This window comes from Papio anubis, chromosome 19, assembly GCF_008728515.1.
Source record: "Papio anubis isolate 15944 chromosome 19, Panubis1.0, whole genome shotgun sequence".
Classification (NCBI taxonomy): domain Eukaryota; kingdom Metazoa; phylum Chordata; class Mammalia; order Primates; family Cercopithecidae; genus Papio; species Papio anubis.
Genome location: NC_044994.1, coordinates 9,864,481 through 9,881,823, shown reverse-complemented (window position 1 = coordinate 9,881,823; position 17,343 = coordinate 9,864,481). Strand labels below are relative to the sequence as shown.

The following is a 17,343-nucleotide window of genomic DNA, read 5'->3' as shown; positions in this document are numbered from 1 at the left end:
TCTCTACCGAGGTTACCGAACAAAAACAGCAGAGCCCAGGCTGCAGGCAGACCCGGGCGCTGCCTCTGCTGGGCTTATTTGTTTGGGGTTTTTCTTTCTTTTTTTTAAAGTGATGGGGGAAGTCTCATTGTGTGGCATGTGACAGTTCGTTTGCTTCAAAACAACAGGACGTAACCACGCGAAAACTAGAACCAGAGGAAGGGGCATGCGTTTCTTTAAAGTCAGCCAAACAGCATCTGGTCTTTGAAAGGGCAATTTCATCAAGAAACTCCCGTTGGATCCCTCCTAGTGTGGACCAAAATAAGTCAACAGGAACGGGTGTTTACTTAATGGCTAGTTTCTGTTTGAAATACCGGAGGGGAGGAGGGATCCCCTACGAGGGTTCCAGTCCTAAAAGCAGACACTGTTGACCGAAACAGATGAGCAGCCACAGCGTGGTCACCCCTTAGCTATAAAAGTGGCCGCTGCCGGGGTCCGGCGACTCGGGGTGTCAGGCGGAGTCTTGGCGAGGCGGGTGCGCGCCCTGCCGTCCCCACCAGGCAGAGACGTTTAAAGAGCATGTGAGCATGACAAGTGTCTGTCCGCAACGTGTCAGATTTCGAAACTGCCTTGCAATCCAGTCCGGAACTCGCAGCTTTAGCCCGGGGGAACAGACGTTCGCTGAGGTTGTGTCTCATCATTCCCCCCCACCACCCCCGCCGACCTCCCACTGTTGCTGCTGGAGGAAGAGCCCCGGGAGGAGAAGGGTGCGCCGCGCCGCGCCCGCGTGTCAATGGCAGCCGCGCATTCTGGAAGAAGTTGGTTCTTGTCTCGAATACTTTTCCTCCCGTGCCCCGCCCCTTGAATGTGAGGCGGCTGTCCTGTGCGGCTAGAGCAGGGACAGAGGAGTTCCGGGCAGCTGTCAAAAACGAGACGGGGAGGCTTTTCTTCCCTGGGGTGGAGGAGGGAAGAAGGGAGGTGTCCTTTTTTCCATCTATTGCAGTTTACTAACCAAACGCACCCTCGCCAGCCCCGGGAAGAAAGGCCCAAGGGAGAAACCTGGGGCGCTCGGCTGGTTCCCCCACCGGCGGGCGAGGGATGCGGGCGGTCAGTGCTCGGCAAGCGGAAAGGATCGCGTTTCTGGACCCGGCCACCCCCCGCGTCCGCGCCGCCGCCCCCAAGGGACGAGTGACAGCGGCCGCTGCGCTCGGTCCAGTCCTCCTGGCTGGAAGGTGCGGGGGAGGGGCGGAGGAGCGGCGGGGCGGGAGGGGGACGGGGCGGGCGGCTGGGGGCGGAGGCAGGACCTCCTGTACCTTCCCTCCTCGCCTCTCTCACTCTGACAGCGCCGAGGTGCGCCGAGCAGGAGCAGGGAACAAAGGAGCAGAGAGGGGAGGGGAGAGAGTTGGGCGAGGGAGAGCCCCCGGCCGGCTGCCAGAAGATCCCGGCGGGAGGAAGCCCAAGTGTCACTTGAATTCCACCCAAGGAGCGGACGCCTGGGATCAGAGCGCCCTGTTTAGCAATAACGGCTGGAGCACGTCCTACAAGTTACGGGAGAGTCGGCTCTGAAGGAGACGTTCGCTTGTCCCCTGTGTTCCCGCTCCTGGACCCTCCAGACCCCAGCCTTGCCTCGCGCTGGGAGGGGAGATCCAGAATGAAAGGCAAGAAAGGTAAGGCGGCCGCGGGCTGCGCGCACCGGGAGACGCGAGTCCGGGGAAACGTGCTGGCCGGGCCGCGCCGCGCCGCGCGGAGTCACTTGGTGGACTTTTCCGCCCAGGGGCGCTCATGCTGGAGCGGCGGCCGTGCTCTTTGTTGAGGCTGCGTCTGAAACGGCAGCGGCTGTTTTCCTGCTAGACACAACACGAGGGGCTGTTGTGGGGCGAGCCTCTCCACGCTGTTGGCACGTTGTCAAGAAACACGCTCAGTGCCTTGTTTGTGCGCCTGCAAGTTTCATTGTCTCCGCCGACACCCCACGCTCGGCCCAGCCGCCGCGTGGCTTCTCGCTCTTTCTCGCGTGCTGGGGATATGGGGTCCGAGTAGGGAGGACCCACCACCTCGTTTTTCCCGATCCGGACCCGAGGCGGCCGGGGCCGCTGGACCGCCGTGCCTTTGTCTGAAAGTTCCACTCCTAGGCCCCCCCGCCCCCGCTGCCCCCCTACTCCCAGCCGGGCCCTAGCAGTGTTCTTTAGGGATGTGGTGTTTTTACGATAGAAGGAATGCGATTCTGGACCCCCTCATCGCCCTCGGGTGTAAACATCTCTGGAAAGCCAGACTTTTACAAATTCCCAGTCTCTAAAAGTTTTCCCACGATGAATTTTGGGGCAGGAGGAAGAGTTAGGACCCAGGGCCAGCAGCTTCAAGCGGCATGCAGTCAAAATGTGTCCAAATGTGACAAGCAGGCTTGGTTGTAAGTGCAAAGAGCAAGGCTGTCATTGTTTCCACGAAGCGTTCTGGAAGCTTTACAACTAAAACTTGCCGTCAGTTTGGTTTAAAAACAAAATACACCGGAGGGGGGAGGCCGGGGGGGAAGAAAGCACACACAACACCCCGAAAGGTCAAAGACTGTGAAGTCCCTTTTGAAGTTAACTTTTGAGACCCTGGTTGGGAGGTCCCCCGAGTGTTCCGCCGTGGGCTGGAGGTGGCGTTTCTGTTGTGATTTATGTGGAGTGGTTCAAAACAGAAGTTAATCGCTCGGGAAGCGGACGGGCGGGGCGGCGCTACTGCGCATGCCCGGGAGTCGCCTGGAGTTTAGAACTCCGCATTCTTTCAGACCCAGCCCGCTGGGGGGCGTTTCTGGGGGGTAGCCGCAAGGCCAGCGGGGTTCCTTCGGCTGCGTTTCTGTGGGAGGCCCTGAAACGCGCGGAGCTTCTCTCTGCCGCCAGGCTTTTCCAGCGAGAGTGAAATTAAACGTGAAACTCGGATCAACTGGTAGTCGTTGGCGGGAGAACGCCCTAAGGACCCCCTCCCCGCGATACGGAGGGCGGACTCGGGACAGGGAATTGGCTCTGGGAGAAAACGCGCGGGGAGCGTCCGAGGCGAGACGCCCAGTGAAAGCCGTGCCGACCCTTGAGGGGACTGACAGGTCTAGGGAGACGCGCTGTCTGTTGTGGTGGGCCTCCCCGCAATAAGTGAGGGCTCTGTTTCAAGGATGATTCTAGCGCAGAGCCGGGCTTCCGCCGGGGTGGGCTCCCCGCATTGTTCGGGCTGTGGCGGGGGCGGCTCTGATTACTTTCCACGGCCCGCCCCCCCACCTCGGGAAGCCTCAATGCTCCTTTTCCACGGCTTTCCTGGCGTCCCCCTGACTCTCCCGCGGCACTTTCGCCTACCTGCCCCCAACGCCCTGGTCCTCCCTGGCGACCCCCTTTGCACTCTCGGGGTCCTCCTGCCCCTCCCGCGGCGCGCCTCCCACAGCCGCGTGCCCTCTGCCCGGAGCTGGGGACCAAGGCTGGGCCCCGCCGGCCGCATCGGTGGGAACTTCCGCGGTCCCCATCCCAGGGCGCATAGGGTCCAGCTCCCCGGCGCCGACTCATGGAAACAATGAAAGGTGACAGGCTGAAGGGGAAACTTTGCGACTGGTTCAGGGCTCGTCGGGGGAGCCGAGGCTGCCGAGGTTACCCGGGTTTCTTTCCCTTTTTAGGTTTCCCTGGCTAGTAGTCTGGGGTGGGCAGGACCCTGAGAACGTGGGATTCACGGCCTCATTTCTAGTTTATTGGGACCTGGAGTTCCTTTGCTTGTGCTAACTCGTGCAGTATGCGGGCCGGCCTATTTCACTTGAGGCTGAGGAACTCTGAAGAACAAAAGCTCCTTGGGCCCCTCCCTCTCCCCGTGCTCCTCCGCAGTCCTCCTTCTAAAACTACCTGGGAGGGGGGAGCCTTCCCCGTCGGCTCTGGAAAGACTCCTGAGGAAGTCGGGCCCGCCTTACTGTCCGTCGTATAAAAGTCCGCAGTCTTTTCAAGTTCTCTTGAAACAAGTGCACTTTCAGCTCCATTCTTGAGCCCGTGGTTTGGTAAGACTGGTTTGTGATAATAGTGTGTCCTCCCAGAAAGCCGAGAGTGACGCCAAAAGACCTCCTAAAATCGCTTAAAAACAATCAGAAGGATCGATATGGAAAATCCACTAAGCCTTTTTGCTCCCAGTTTTTAACTGTTGAATTCCTGCTTTGGGATTGCTCTTTGGCTGGGGTCGCCAACCACACCTTGGATTTGGTGGCTTGGGTGTTCGATTCCTGTTGCTTCTCCCAAGGAGATACTGATTTTTTTTTTTTCCTTTTTATCCTGGAGACCGGGTCCGGCTATGTTGCCCAGGCTGGCCTTGAACTCCTGGGCTAAAGAAATCCTCTCGCCTTGGCCTCCCAAAGTTCTGGGATTACAGGCAAGAGATAGTGCTCCCGGCCCAAAGGAGAACTTCTGGTCAGGAAATTTGCTGGGTTAAATTTGCTTTTTCCTAACTGTGCACCTCGACTTTTCCCATCGATCTTATTTCTCGAGTCTCTTAACAACCAGTGTCTCCCGGCCTCCCTGTCTCATCATGATGTTACCGACCTACTCAGAAAAGAAAGTGCAGGGCCGGGCGCGGTGGTTCATGCCTGTAATCCCAGCACTTAGGGAGGCCTAGGCGAGCAGATCACCTGAGGTCAGGAGTTCGAGACCAGCCTAACCAACATGGAGAAACCCCGTCTCTACTAAAAACACAAAATTAGCCGGGCGTGGTGGTTCATTCCTGTAACCCAGCTATTCGGGAGGCTGAGGCAAGAGAATCACTTGAACCTGGGAGGCCGAGGTTGTGGCATTTGCACTCCAGTCTGGGCAACAAGAGCGAAAGTCCGTCTCAAAAAAAAAGAAAAGAAAAGAAAAAAGAAAGTGCAGGAACAAGTTGGTCGCTGCTTAGAGCGGTGGGATCCTCAGGCCATGTTGTGGCTTTCCACACAACATTTCCTTGTATGTGGATAGAGTGAACGAACCTTGTGATTCTGCCCCCACCCTCCCCACCGCTACATTTTTTAAAGTGTAAGCAAAGCAACACGTTTGGAAACAAGTCTTAACCGGGAAACTTTTCAAAAGCGCTGTTACAATAGGAAATGAGTAAGGAGGAAAAAAGTCTTTGTTTTTCCAAGCTGAGCCACAACCAGGAGGGAGAGTTTTAATGAAAACAGTCCTGACAGCAGCAAACGTGGTTTTACTGCAGTGAAATATCAGCTGGCGTAGCCAAGGAACTGAAGTTTTAACTTCCTGTTACTTCAGCTTTTGTGCACATATTGGAAATATTTGTTAAGAGTTCCAGAGGCCTGGCATTCATTTATTTAAATGAACTGAAAAGTCGCGCTGCAGTTTGGTGTTGCTTAACTGAAACCTGCTTTTGTGTGTCACTAACCTATTCTGAAAGATCAGCCTTCTTGTCAAACTAGGCAAGCAGATCAAAGGGCAGGCTTCAGGGGCTTTTTTTGTTTCAAACTCTGTGATTACCAACTTACAGTTGGGAATTCACTGTTCAATGAGCAAATTTTCACACTTTTTCTAGATTAAAAAACGGAGGGAGATAATAGCCTTGAGAAGAATGTCTGGCTTTTCAGATGTTGGAGAGTTGAAACAAATTGCTGTATTCAGGTTTGCTTTAGTCATTTAATTAACTTGACAAGTTTTTTTAAAAGTTCGATTTCTTTAATTATCAAAGCCAGTGTGAGACAGGAACCCAGCTGTAATTTCTTTAAGCTTTTTCATTAATAGTTTTTCACCCAAATTTCAATATGGGTTTGAAAGGCTCGTCAATAGTGAAAGTAGTTTCAGTTTTAAATGGGCAGTTTTTAAAAACTTCAAAAACTTAAATCATCAGAGGAGGGAAATTTCAAATACACAGCAGTTAAAACTTAGGATTCTTGTGTGGTTTATTTGTAGCTGTTTATTAAGCCGCGAGCTAAAGTGAATTTGCAAGATCATCCACCTCTTTGTTAGAACTTGCTTTACTTTGTCTGGAGAGTTCTGCCTTTTGTAGGAATACCCTGCAGCACCTTCTGCCCCCTGCAGTCCAAAACTAAAAATGTGTCACCAAGTCAGAGTCAATTACATGGGTGGGAAAAATTCCTTTAAAAAAAAAGGGTGTTTAGCTTAAGAGGAATATTACATTTTTATTTCCTGTCAAGGTGAACTGGCTCAATTAAGGTCAAGTCATATTTTCAACCAAAATTACATACTACAAAGGAAAGAAAGCATACAAAGCTAAAAATGCATACCTTTACATTTTTTGTTATTGTAATTACTTCCCCTAATATAGAAGTGCTGATTTTTTTCAAGCATGCCATTGTTTGTAATTCATTTCTGTTTTTAAGATTCTAGGTTGTCTACAAGCAAAAGAATGTATTTCTTTAGTCATTCGGAGTAGCCTGCTGTAGTTTTTGAAAGGTGGAGTTAATAGCGTTTGTTATTTAATTTTTTTTTTAAGTTCAGAATGATGTTTAAATATCTGTAAAGGCCAGGTCTGAAGCTTTATTGAATCCAGTCCATCTGTGATTTAAATATTCTCTATGGCTTGTGAATTCTTAAAATTTCTGGCAGGATTAAAGTACTTACAGCCAAAAGAGCTTCCTCTGGGGCTTGCATATTCAGTTTCCTTTGTCATGTAATCACTTAAGACTAAACTCTGCTTATTGATATGTAGTATTCTATTCTAGATTGAGATCAAACCGGTAACTGAAATTTAGGAGACATTTTTAATTCATTTAGTATTAGGCATCTTTTGACCTTACCAAAGTACCAGTAGTAGAAAAATATTTTTGTGTGATGAAACTGAAAACATCAGTAGTTGTATTTAATAAAAGGTGACTGGTAGTACTGCCCATTTAATGTAGATGTCTAACTTTGAATAAATGTAGGTAGCAATGAATAAGCAATGACCATGCATGGTGTTAGCAGAAAATTTTAACATGTATTTTACCTTTAGAATACTAACTGGGTTCAGTGTAGTATGTAATTTTCCTTCCTTGTATCCGTGGAAAACAATGTGCAAGTGCCCCCTTTTATTTCAAACCTTCAGTAGAGGAAGGAGGAAGAGTAACATTTTAAATGTACATTAGGATACTGGTGAGGTTGCTTTTCCTAGCTAGCACTGATCTTAGAAGGAAGGTTGGTAGGCACATTCCAACTGCTACAGCACCCTTCCTGTTTTCAATGTGGCAGGTTATTCATTTGGGTGCAGTTTGTCTCCTCCAATGATTAGACAAAAGAGTTTTCTGAGCATCATTCAAAAGGAATGTGAGAAGTTAATGAATCCTAGAGGAAAGCGGCTGAGAAAAGGCGTCTCGCGTTTGGTTGAGAACCTCCCATGTGGTGCTAGTCAAATTACTTTTACTTGTACCCTGAATTCAGGACAGAAAACACTGCTCCTTCCCCTCGCTCTCAGTTGTTGGGAAAGCATGGTTACACTGAATGGTCAGCCAAAGTGAGCTTTGCAGTAGTTGCTGTGCTTATAGAGCAATTGACAACTGGCCTTTGTCCTTTCCTAGGTATTGTTGCAGCATCTGGCAGTGAGACTGAGGATGAGGACAGCATGGACATTCCCTTGGACCTTTCTTCATCCGCTGGCTCAGGCAAGAGAAGGAGAAGGGGCAACCTACCCAAGGAGTCTGTGCAGATTCTTCGGGATTGGCTGTATGAGCATCGTTACAATGCCTATCCTTCCGAGCAAGAGAAAGCATTGCTGTCCCAGCAAACACACCTGTCCACACTACAGGTAAAGAAAGAGAGCATGAGGTTTACAGATGCATTTTTATTTTCAAAGTCATTTTATGGCATTCCTGTGTGTCAAGTCATTAAGCTCCTTTCCACTCAAAGACAGAAGGAATATCTTTTTATTGTAAACTTGATAGTGTTAAAAGCTAATAACTAGCTATTTAGAGAACACAGAAACACTTGACAGTCATCTGTCAGATAACATTTCCTTTAATGCCTAAAAGAACCTTCCTTTATGCAACAGACATTAAAAGGAGGTTAAACCTTACTCTATTGCCCAGGAAACTGGTTTGATATTTAAACAAGGACAACTTCAGTGAGGTTATTCATGTTCTGTCTGTTGACATAGTCATTTGAACTGGGAAAAATCAGTTACTGGGAGGAGTGGCCCTTTTCATAAGGAGAGGTGTTCCTGTAGTTGATTAACTTAAATGTTGGGGCAGTAGGTGATAGGTTAAAATGAGGAGAGTTAAAAGGTAAACCTCTCTCTTAAATCATTTTTAAGCATTTGAGATTTTACATCTTTTTCTTCATCCTGAAAAGGTTTAAGTATGAAGAAACAAAGAAGGAAATTTGTATTAGAAATTAGAAGGTTTATGACAGGAGATAGCTTGCTTTCTTGGCGGAGCAAGAAAAGCAAGGAGCTCAAATACCTTGAAATAGCATTGTAAGTTCAGGTAAGCCTTTTCATGTTTTCTTTAATACAGAGAGCAAGATCAATTAGGTACCCCATAGAACGTTCTCAGAACCCGCTGGCTGAGTGAATGAGTAAAGTGTTAAAGCGTACCGATATGATTTCAGGTCTGTAACTGGTTCATCAACGCCCGCCGCAGGCTCCTCCCTGACATGCTGAGAAAGGATGGCAAAGATCCAAATCAGTTCACAATTTCCCGCCGTGGGGCCAAGATTTCTGACACGAGCTCTGTGGAGTCCGTGATGGGCATCAAAAACTTCATGCCAGCTCTAGAGGAGACCCCTTTTCATTCCTGTACAGCTGGGCCAAACCCAACCCTCGGGAGGCCACTGTCTCCTAAGCCGTCATCCCCGGGATCAGTTTTGGCTCGTCCATCGGTGATCTGCCATACCACTGTGACTGCATTGAAAGATGTCCCTTTCTCTCTCTGCCAGTCAGTTGGTGTGGGACACAACACAGATATACAGCAGATAGCGGCCAACAACTTTACAGACACCTCTCTCATGTACCCAGAGGACACGTGTAAATCTGGACCAAGTACAAATACACAGAGTGGTCTTTTCAACACTCCTCCCCCTACTCCACCGGACCTCAACCAGGACTTTAGTGGATTTCAGCTTCTAGTGGATGTTGCACTCAAACGGGCTGCAGAGATGGAGCTTCAGGCAAAACTTACAGCTTAACCCATTTTCAAGCAAAACAGTTCTCAGAAATGTCATGATTGCCGGGGTGAAGGCAAGAGATGAATTGCATTATTTTATATATTTTTTATTAATATTTGCACATGGGATTGCTAAAACAGCTTCCTGTTACTGAGATGTCTTCAATGGAATACAGTCATTCCAAGAACTATAAACTCAAAGCTACTGTAGAAACAAAGGGTTTTCTTTTTTAAATGTTTCTTGGTAGATTATTCATAATGTGAGATGGTTCCCAATATCATGTGATTTTTTTTTTCCTCCCCTTACCCTTTTTTGTTATTTTTTCAGACTGTGCAATACTTAGAGAACCTATAGCATCTTCTCATTCCCATGTGGAACAGGATGCCCACATACTGTCTAATTAATAAATTTTCAATTTTTTTTCAAACAAGTATGAATCTAGTTGATTGATGCCTTTTTTTCATGACAATAAAGTATTTTCTTTAAAAATTGTTGTAATTCAGAGTATTTCTGTTGAGGGAGGCGCTTCTTAAAAATGAGGAGGAATATAGCACCCCAGTGAGCAGGAAGCTGAGGGGGTAGGGTGCAGTGTTAGGGGGTGTCAACAGCTCTTTGAAAACCTGTGGACAACAAGCCAGTTTGCATAAACAGGATGTGTGATATTTACTCTTGATAGGAGGCATAGCAGGCCCTTAGAGCTTTACTTAAACTGCATGGCAAATTGAATCATTTCAGTGTTTAGCTAGCCACTAAATCCCTTACTGATCTGTCCTGCATAGTTTAAAACATGGCCGTGTTGTAAAGAAAAGTCTTGAAGCATCCGGTTATTGCTAAGCTTGCAGAAGAAAACAACCCAAGCAATCTCTTGCCCTTTTTCCATGTTACCCTTTAACCTTTGTTCAGTGGTACATTTAGTTAAGACATTTGTATTCAAATATAGCATAGTATTTGCAGAGAAACTACCTTTTAAAACATCTTAAAATGTTGTCTAAAATGATGAAATAGACAGTGGGGTTCTGTCTATGGTGGGATTGTTCGTTTATTAGGTGAGTATTTTCCAAGGTCACAGTTTGTGAAAAAATGGTGCTGTGTACAAGTGGAGTTGGTTGGGATAGACAATCACTTATAAAGCCCAGATGGCCAGAAGGGAATTGGTGTTGCTCCTTTCACTTCTATGGTTGAGCAGATTTGTCACATGCCACAAAACCATTCTTTGTAGTCATGCTTAGTACGAGCTTTCTTTGTTGTTACAGTCATGTTCTTTCCAGCCCTGCCCCAGCTATGAATTGTCTAAGTGTGAGGGAGCATCGGAGCTTCAGTATTGTTTAAAGAATGTAGAAAAATCCTACTCACAAATTTGTCTAATTTTGAAACTATTTTAGAAAGTCCCTACCGTAGAAAGAGCTAAACTCAAAAGACTTTTCTTGTAAGTGAAAGAAGAAAACTGCTGATGACTACGGAGAGGTATAAGAAAATGAAGTGAGGGAATGTGCTCTAGCCTGTGGGGTGCAGCTTTGGTGGGGCACATCAGCTTAGAGTGGTCTGGCCCCACCTCAGAGAGTCACAGAAATAGACAAAAACCCAAAAAGTACTAGTAAAGTAAATACAAGGAACAAAATAAACATTAATAAAAATGAATGACGCAAAGGTGATCAAGAATCATTACTTGCTCCAACAGCTAGATCAAAGGCTGAACATTTTGCTTTAGCATAGGTGAGGGAAATGAGCAAGTCCTAAAAGGCTTGCCCTGTTAAACAGTGTTTCATCACTCATACTGGAAGGGGAAGGGAAGGAGCCATATGACTCATTTAAAAGAAAAACGAAGTCACTTAAATTCCCTATGTTTTACTTCATTTTTTCCCTATTAAGGTTGTTACAGATCATGGTTGATAATAGCTGATGTTGAATGAATGTAATCCATTATCTAAAAACAGGTACATTTAATTGAAAAGATACATGTAAAAAGCTGTTCATATCAAAGCCAAATAGGAATGATTTTTATGCTTATAATTTCCATGGTGCAATATATCTTTTTAATTTGTTTACTTTCCACCTATTTGTGTTTTTGAAGTTCATCCCATCGCGTGTAGTTTGGGTCTGGCTTTTTTATTTAGTCTAGTGATCTCTGCCTTTTACTTAACATTTGTCAATTTACATTTACTGTAATTATTGATATGTTTAGACTGAGTTTACCATTTGGCTTTTTTCTTTGCTCCTCTTTTCCTGCCTTCTTTCAGGTTGAATGTTTTTATTCTCATATATATCATGTCATTATATATTATATATCATTTATTGTTGTATATGATATATATCATATTAAGATATTATATATGAGAATATCATTATTCTCATATATATAATTCTCATATATATAATGTCTTTTTCTCTGATTTTGTTTTAATTTTTCTTTTTAAAAAAGTGTTCTTTTTTTTTTTTTTTTTTTTTTGAGACAGGATCTTGCTCTATCACCCAGGCTGGAGTGCAGTGGCGTGATCTTCGCTCACTGCAACCTCCGCCTCCTGAGTTCAAGGGATTCTTGTGACCCAGCCTCCCAAGTAGCTGAGATTACAGGCATGCACCACCATGCCCGGCTACTTTTTTTGTATTTTTAGTAGAGATGGGATTTCACCATGTTGCCCAGGTTGGTCTTGAACTCCTGACCTCAAGTGAATTGCCCTCCTCAGACTCTCAAAGTGCTGGGATTACAGGCATGAGCCACCAAGCCCGGCCTATTTTTATAGATTTAGGGGGTACAAGTACAGTTTTCTGTTTTTTCTATTGGTTTATAAACTATACACCATATTTTTAAAATGGTTCTTCTAGGGTATTACAACATACATGTTTAACCTACTGCAATCCACTTAGGGTTAATATGATACAGCTTCATATAAAATACAGAACCTTGCAACAGTATAGTTCCATTCACCCTCCCTCTCCTCTCTTCCTTCGTTTTTCACATACATTTACAGCTACATACATGATAAACACAACAGTACGATGCTATCATTTTCACTTAAAACGAGCATCATTCAAATGATTAAGAGAAAAAAGAATGTATGTATCTTTTATATTTGCCAAACATTGACCATTTCTGATGTTCTTCATTGTCTCCTATAGATTTGAGTGACATCTAAGGGCTTTCCTTTTCAGCTTGAATGATTTCTTTGAGAGTTGTAGTCCAGGACTGCTTGTGACAAGTTTAGGCTCATTGAAACGCTTTGAAAATGAGCTCATGGAAAATGGCTTTATTTCACTTTAATTTTGGAAGGATCATTTCACTGATGGGGAATTCTGGGTTGATAGCTTTTTTTCTTACAGCACGTAAAGGCATTTATTGTCTTTTGACCTCCATTGTTTCTGATGAGACATCAGCTGTCATTTGTATCATTAGTCTTATATGTATAATGTCTTTCTCTGGCTGTCTTATTTTTTAATTTTAGCAGTTTCACTAAAATGTGCCTACATATAGTTTGTTTGTACTTATTTAGCTGGGGGTTCATTGAGCTTTTGGATCTGTAAATCTATGTTTTTATTTTTATTTATTTTAAAATCAAACTTGGGGAAATTTTGGCCATTTTTTCAATTTATTTCTTGCTTTCCTGTCTCCTAGAGCTCCAGCAAATTTACATTAGATCACTTGAGGTTGTCCTACATGTCTCTGAAGCTTTTTTTTTTCTTTAGTCTTGTTTCTGTTTTAGATTGAATAATTTGTAAAATTTATTTGCAATTCACTAACTCTTCTGTCTTCAGTCTGCTGATGAACTCATCCAGTGGACTTTCATTATAGTTACAGTATTTTTCACATGGAAAAAATTTCCATTTGGTTCTTTAGCATTCCTAATTCTCTTCTGAGATTGCTCATTACTAATTATGAATATATATCCTTATAAGCATTTATAATAGCTGCCTTAAATACTTGTTTGCTAATTGTAACATGTCTCAATCAGAATCAGTTTCCATTGACTGTATTTCACTTCTGTATGGGGGTCACTTTTTTCTTTTTCACTCGTCCAGTGATTTTTTATTATATGCTGGACAATATGGATGGTACAGCAATAAAGACTATGGATTCAGCTACATTCCTCTGAACCGTTCACTTTTATCCTCATGCAGCTCGTTCACCTGAACTGAAACTTCAAACTATCGTGTAATGAATCACAGCTGAAGTCTCTGATTAGTTTGCAGCTTCCGCCTGCTGCCTTTAAGTGGGGCCACTGGCGTCTCCCATGCTGCACAAACCAACTAGGGATTTGAACAAAATTTCTATTCAGAGGTTGAGATTTGCTCCTTCTTCAGTTCCTCTCTTTCCAGAATTATTCTCCTAACTTTCTTAACTTTTGCTCTGCTCTACCCACCCCATTTCTGTCCTTGACATCTCAAGCCACTGAAGTTGCAGCTTTCTGCCACCCGTAACCTTCTGAAGAATGAGAACTGCCTTCGGCCATAAAGGTACAAACTTGTACATCTTGAAGTTCTCTTCTTTTAGGGGGAGATGACCCTCCAGTTTTTGCTTTTGGTTAGTCTTCAAGCCTTCAACTAGCTTTTTGTTTGTTTAACTTTTTGTTCATTCACACTTTATGATTGTTACCCAGGGGGAATTAGTCTGAAAAAGGAATAAAAAAAAAAAATCCACTATTACTAGAAACTAGAATTTTACTATAGTTACTTTGAAACTCCAAATCAGTGGTTCTCAAACTTAACTGGACACCAGTGGAATCACCTAGAAAGCTAAAAAATAAAATAAAATAAAATAAAAATACTGTGGCCTCGAGTTGGGAATTTTTAGATCTCTTAGTCATTCCAATGCATAGACAAGATTGAGAACCATTGCCTTAAATAATTCTTTAAATCGGCCATTGTTTCTCTCCTTATCCAGAACATGGGGAGTTGACCATTCTTTTTCCAGACCTAAAAACAAAACAAAATTGTTTTTGTAGTCTTTTTGTTTGGCCAGAAGGACTGAAAATTAGAGTCTTACAGAAATGTAATTTGTCTTACAGAAATGTAATTTGCTGTAGAATTATTTTGTCACCCAGGTCAGCTTGTTCAATTAGAGTTTAGCATAAATTTGATATTTGGGACTATATACACATAACTCATACCATATGTAAAGCTAAGGCTCTGAGTGATAGACCCCAAAACACTGCAGGAATACAAAATATTCATTTGTACTAAATCAAAAAGTAAAATTTATCTCTGGAAACTGTCCAGAGAGCAAAAACCAATGTTTAGAGATCAGTTTTAGGTCTCATTAAGCTCATTAACAGGAGAATGTGTCAAGTCTTAACCTCCAAAAATCGTGACCTCTAATTAAAAACAGCTATGTTCTGGGCTGAGTTTTATGATTCAGAGGCTGAAAAGAGAGACGTTCAATAAACGCTTTGTGGCTGAAAGAAGAGCAGTAACTTAGGGTTAATGGTTACAATAGCACAGCTGGCAAAGAAGGGAAGCATGAGAAATCAATGAATAAAAATAATAAGTAGTACAGGGATTTAACTAAATATCAAGGAAACGGGGTTTTTCAATGAAATGTGTTATAGACATCAATAGAATGTGCAACCTTTGAAGCACACTGTGGGTGACTTACAAAGGAAACCAAATCCAATGATGGAAATTTACTCAGGTTTAGAAGGGACATGTTTATAGACAAACATTTAACATACAGGTAAGGAAAATACCATGGAGGGATTTCAGAAGATAAACTGTTACTCTAGGAAGTGTCAGCTTGTTTTGTTTTTAAAAAATATTCCAAACTATTTTTTTTTTTCTTCTTGAGACAGGGTCTCATTCTGTCACCCAGGCTGGAGAGCAGTAGCTTGATCTCGGCTCACTGCAACCTCTGCCTTCCAGGTTCAAGCGATTCTCCTGCGTCAGCCTCCCAAGTAGCTGAAATTACAGGCATGTGCCACCATGCCCTGCTGTTTTTTTGTATTTTTAGTAGACACAGGGTTTCACCATGTTGGCTAGGCGGGTCTTGAACTCCTAACCTCAAATGATCCACCCACCTTGGCTTCCCAAAGTGTTGGGATTATAGGAGTGAACCACCGTGCCCAGCCTCCAAACTATTTTCTTTATAAAGAAAATTACTGAAACTTGAACATATTCTTATTTGATCAGATCATTCTAACTTATGATCTTAGGACAAATTCAATTGTCCTATCTTGTCTCAAATTTTTGCTAACATATTTTAATACTCTAAAGGCATAAGTTCTATCCATATAAATTGTAATATGAGGATAGGGCTTTCAGAGACTGTAAATAGGTTGAAACGCAACAAAAGGTACACATTAAATTTTTACATATGGCTCTTTTAAAAAATTATCCTGTTTAACAAGTCAAAACAACTTGTTGACTTGTTACCAAGTCTGATTATTAATGTTTTGTTGCTTTTAATTTCTTCCCAGTGATTTTCAGGGATTTTTTGGTGGTGGTGGTTATTGTTTTGAGACAGGATCTTGCTGTGTCACCCAGGCTTTAATGCAGTGACATGGCCATAGCTCATTGCAATCTTGGGCTCCTGGGCTCAAATGATCCTCCTGCCTCAGCCTCCTGAGTACCTAGGACTACAGGTGAGCTCCACCAGGCCTAGCTTTTAAAATTTTATAGAGATGAGGTCTTGCTGTGTTGCTCAGGCTGGTCCCAAACTCCTGAGCTCAAGCAATCCTTCTGCCTCGGCTTCCCAAAGTTCTGGGATTACAAGTGTGAGCCACTGTGCCTAGCCTGATTTTCATTTTGAAATTTGATTTACTTGAATGATTCTGTGACAAGCCAACGTGTATGACATTAGTTAACATCTTTTCCCAGCTAAGCATGGGGGCTTCCTGGTCTGGGCAGCATAGCAAGATCTTGTCTACAAAAAAATAAAAAGTTAGCCAGGCATGGTGGCATGCACCTTTAGTCCCAACTACTTGGGAGGCTAAGGCAGGAGCATTGCTTGAGCCCAGGAGTTTGAGGCTGCAATGAGCCATGGTTGCACCACTGTACTCCAACCTGGGCAACAGAGCAAGGCCCTGTCTCGAAAGAAAACAAAACAAAACATTTTTTCCCCTAGCCTGCTTGTACAAAAAATCTATACAATCTAGAACATCATTTATTTAAAATTCTCTGACAGCTTGATTCAGTCATTTCACAATGTATACATATATCAAAACATCATGTTGTATACCATAAATATATACTTTTGTTAATTGAAAAACTAAAAATAAGAAACTTCAAACAAAAAAATAGCCCAGCCAGGCATGATGGCTCATGCCTATAATCCCAGTGCTTTGAGAGGCCAAGGTGGGCAGATCACTTGAGGCCAGGAGTTCGAGACCAGCCTGGCCAACATGGTGAAACCTAATCTCTACTAAAAATACAAAAATTAGCAGGGCACGGTGGTGCATGCCTGTAATCCCAGTTACTTGGGAGGCTAAAGCAGGAGGATCGCCTGGACTTGGGAGGTGGAGGTTGCAGTGAGAGGAGATCATGCCACTGCACTCCGGCCTGGGCAAGAATGAGACTCCATCTCAAAAACAAATAGATAAATAAAAATAGTCCTTTCCATTATAGTGTTATTTTCCAGTATCATCTGTAAACCCAGTATTGAGTGAAAGAAAGTGTTAGATCAGCACACCAACATGGCACAAGTATACATATGTAACAAACCTGTACGCTATGCACATGTACCCTAGAACTTAAAGTATAATAATAATAATTTAAAAAAAGAAAGTGTTGGATAATTTGAGAAGGAAAAGATATATTTATCAAACACCTTATATTAAATTATTATTTATTATTATTGTATTTATTGAATACCATATATACATATTTAGTCCTCACAACCCTAATGGGATGTTTTATTCCCATTGTGTAGCTGAGAAAACTGAGACTCTACAAAGTTCAGCTTGTCTGTGGTTACCAGCTGTAATGGGGCCCACACTCATGGGGTGATTCTGTGAGCTCACACTCTTTCCACACCCTATCCCCAAAATGAAACAACTTGGAACTGTCTCCATTTTTATTATATTTTTCAATAAAAATTTGGGGGTTTTTTTGTCAGATGATCATATGCAAGCTCTATTTTCCAAATATCTCAACTTATTTTTCTGCTCTCTCAAATTCCTTCCTCCCCTCCCCCATTCCATTTCCTTGTGACCACATCTGCTTCTTGGAGAGACTTGCAGGATCTGACACATCCTCTTGGTTTCCTAAGTCTTATGACTAGCCAATGCCTGAAATAATGAACTCCTCCAAGGCAAGAAATCTGTTTTGAAGCGTCTCTGCGTAAGTATTAACTTAACACTTAATC

General features: G+C 43.6%; 2 protein-coding genes across 5 annotated transcripts; both read left to right on the top strand.

Annotated features, from left to right (window-relative positions):
* Positions 1-555: 555 nt before the first annotated feature.
* TGIF1 (TGFB induced factor homeobox 1) lies at positions 556-9,542 on the top strand. 4 transcript variants are annotated; one of them, XM_009192461.4, is made up of 4 exons: positions 854-1,211; positions 1,463-1,646; positions 7,472-7,698; positions 8,499-9,542. In XM_009192461.4, the coding sequence occupies exons 2-4, from the start codon at positions 1,631-1,633 to the stop codon at positions 9,072-9,074; spliced, it is 819 nt and encodes a 272-aa protein (XP_009190725.1). In that variant the 5' UTR covers positions 854-1,211; positions 1,463-1,630; the 3' UTR covers positions 9,075-9,542. The 4 variants fall into 4 exon arrangements, with proteins under 4 accessions (XP_009190724.1, XP_009190725.1, XP_009190730.1 ...); XM_009192460.3 differs by lacking the exons at positions 854-1,211; positions 1,463-1,646 and adding an exon at positions 556-797; XM_009192466.4 differs by lacking the exons at positions 854-1,211; positions 1,463-1,646 and adding an exon at positions 2,141-2,904.
* Positions 2,912-4,394, top strand: LOC103879583 (homeobox protein TGIF1-like). Its single transcript, XM_017951589.3, has one exon. The coding sequence runs from the start codon at positions 3,125-3,127 to the stop codon at positions 3,515-3,517; it is 393 nt and encodes a 130-aa protein (XP_017807078.1). The 5' UTR covers positions 2,912-3,124; the 3' UTR covers positions 3,518-4,394.
* Positions 9,543-17,343: the final 7,801 nt, after the last annotated feature.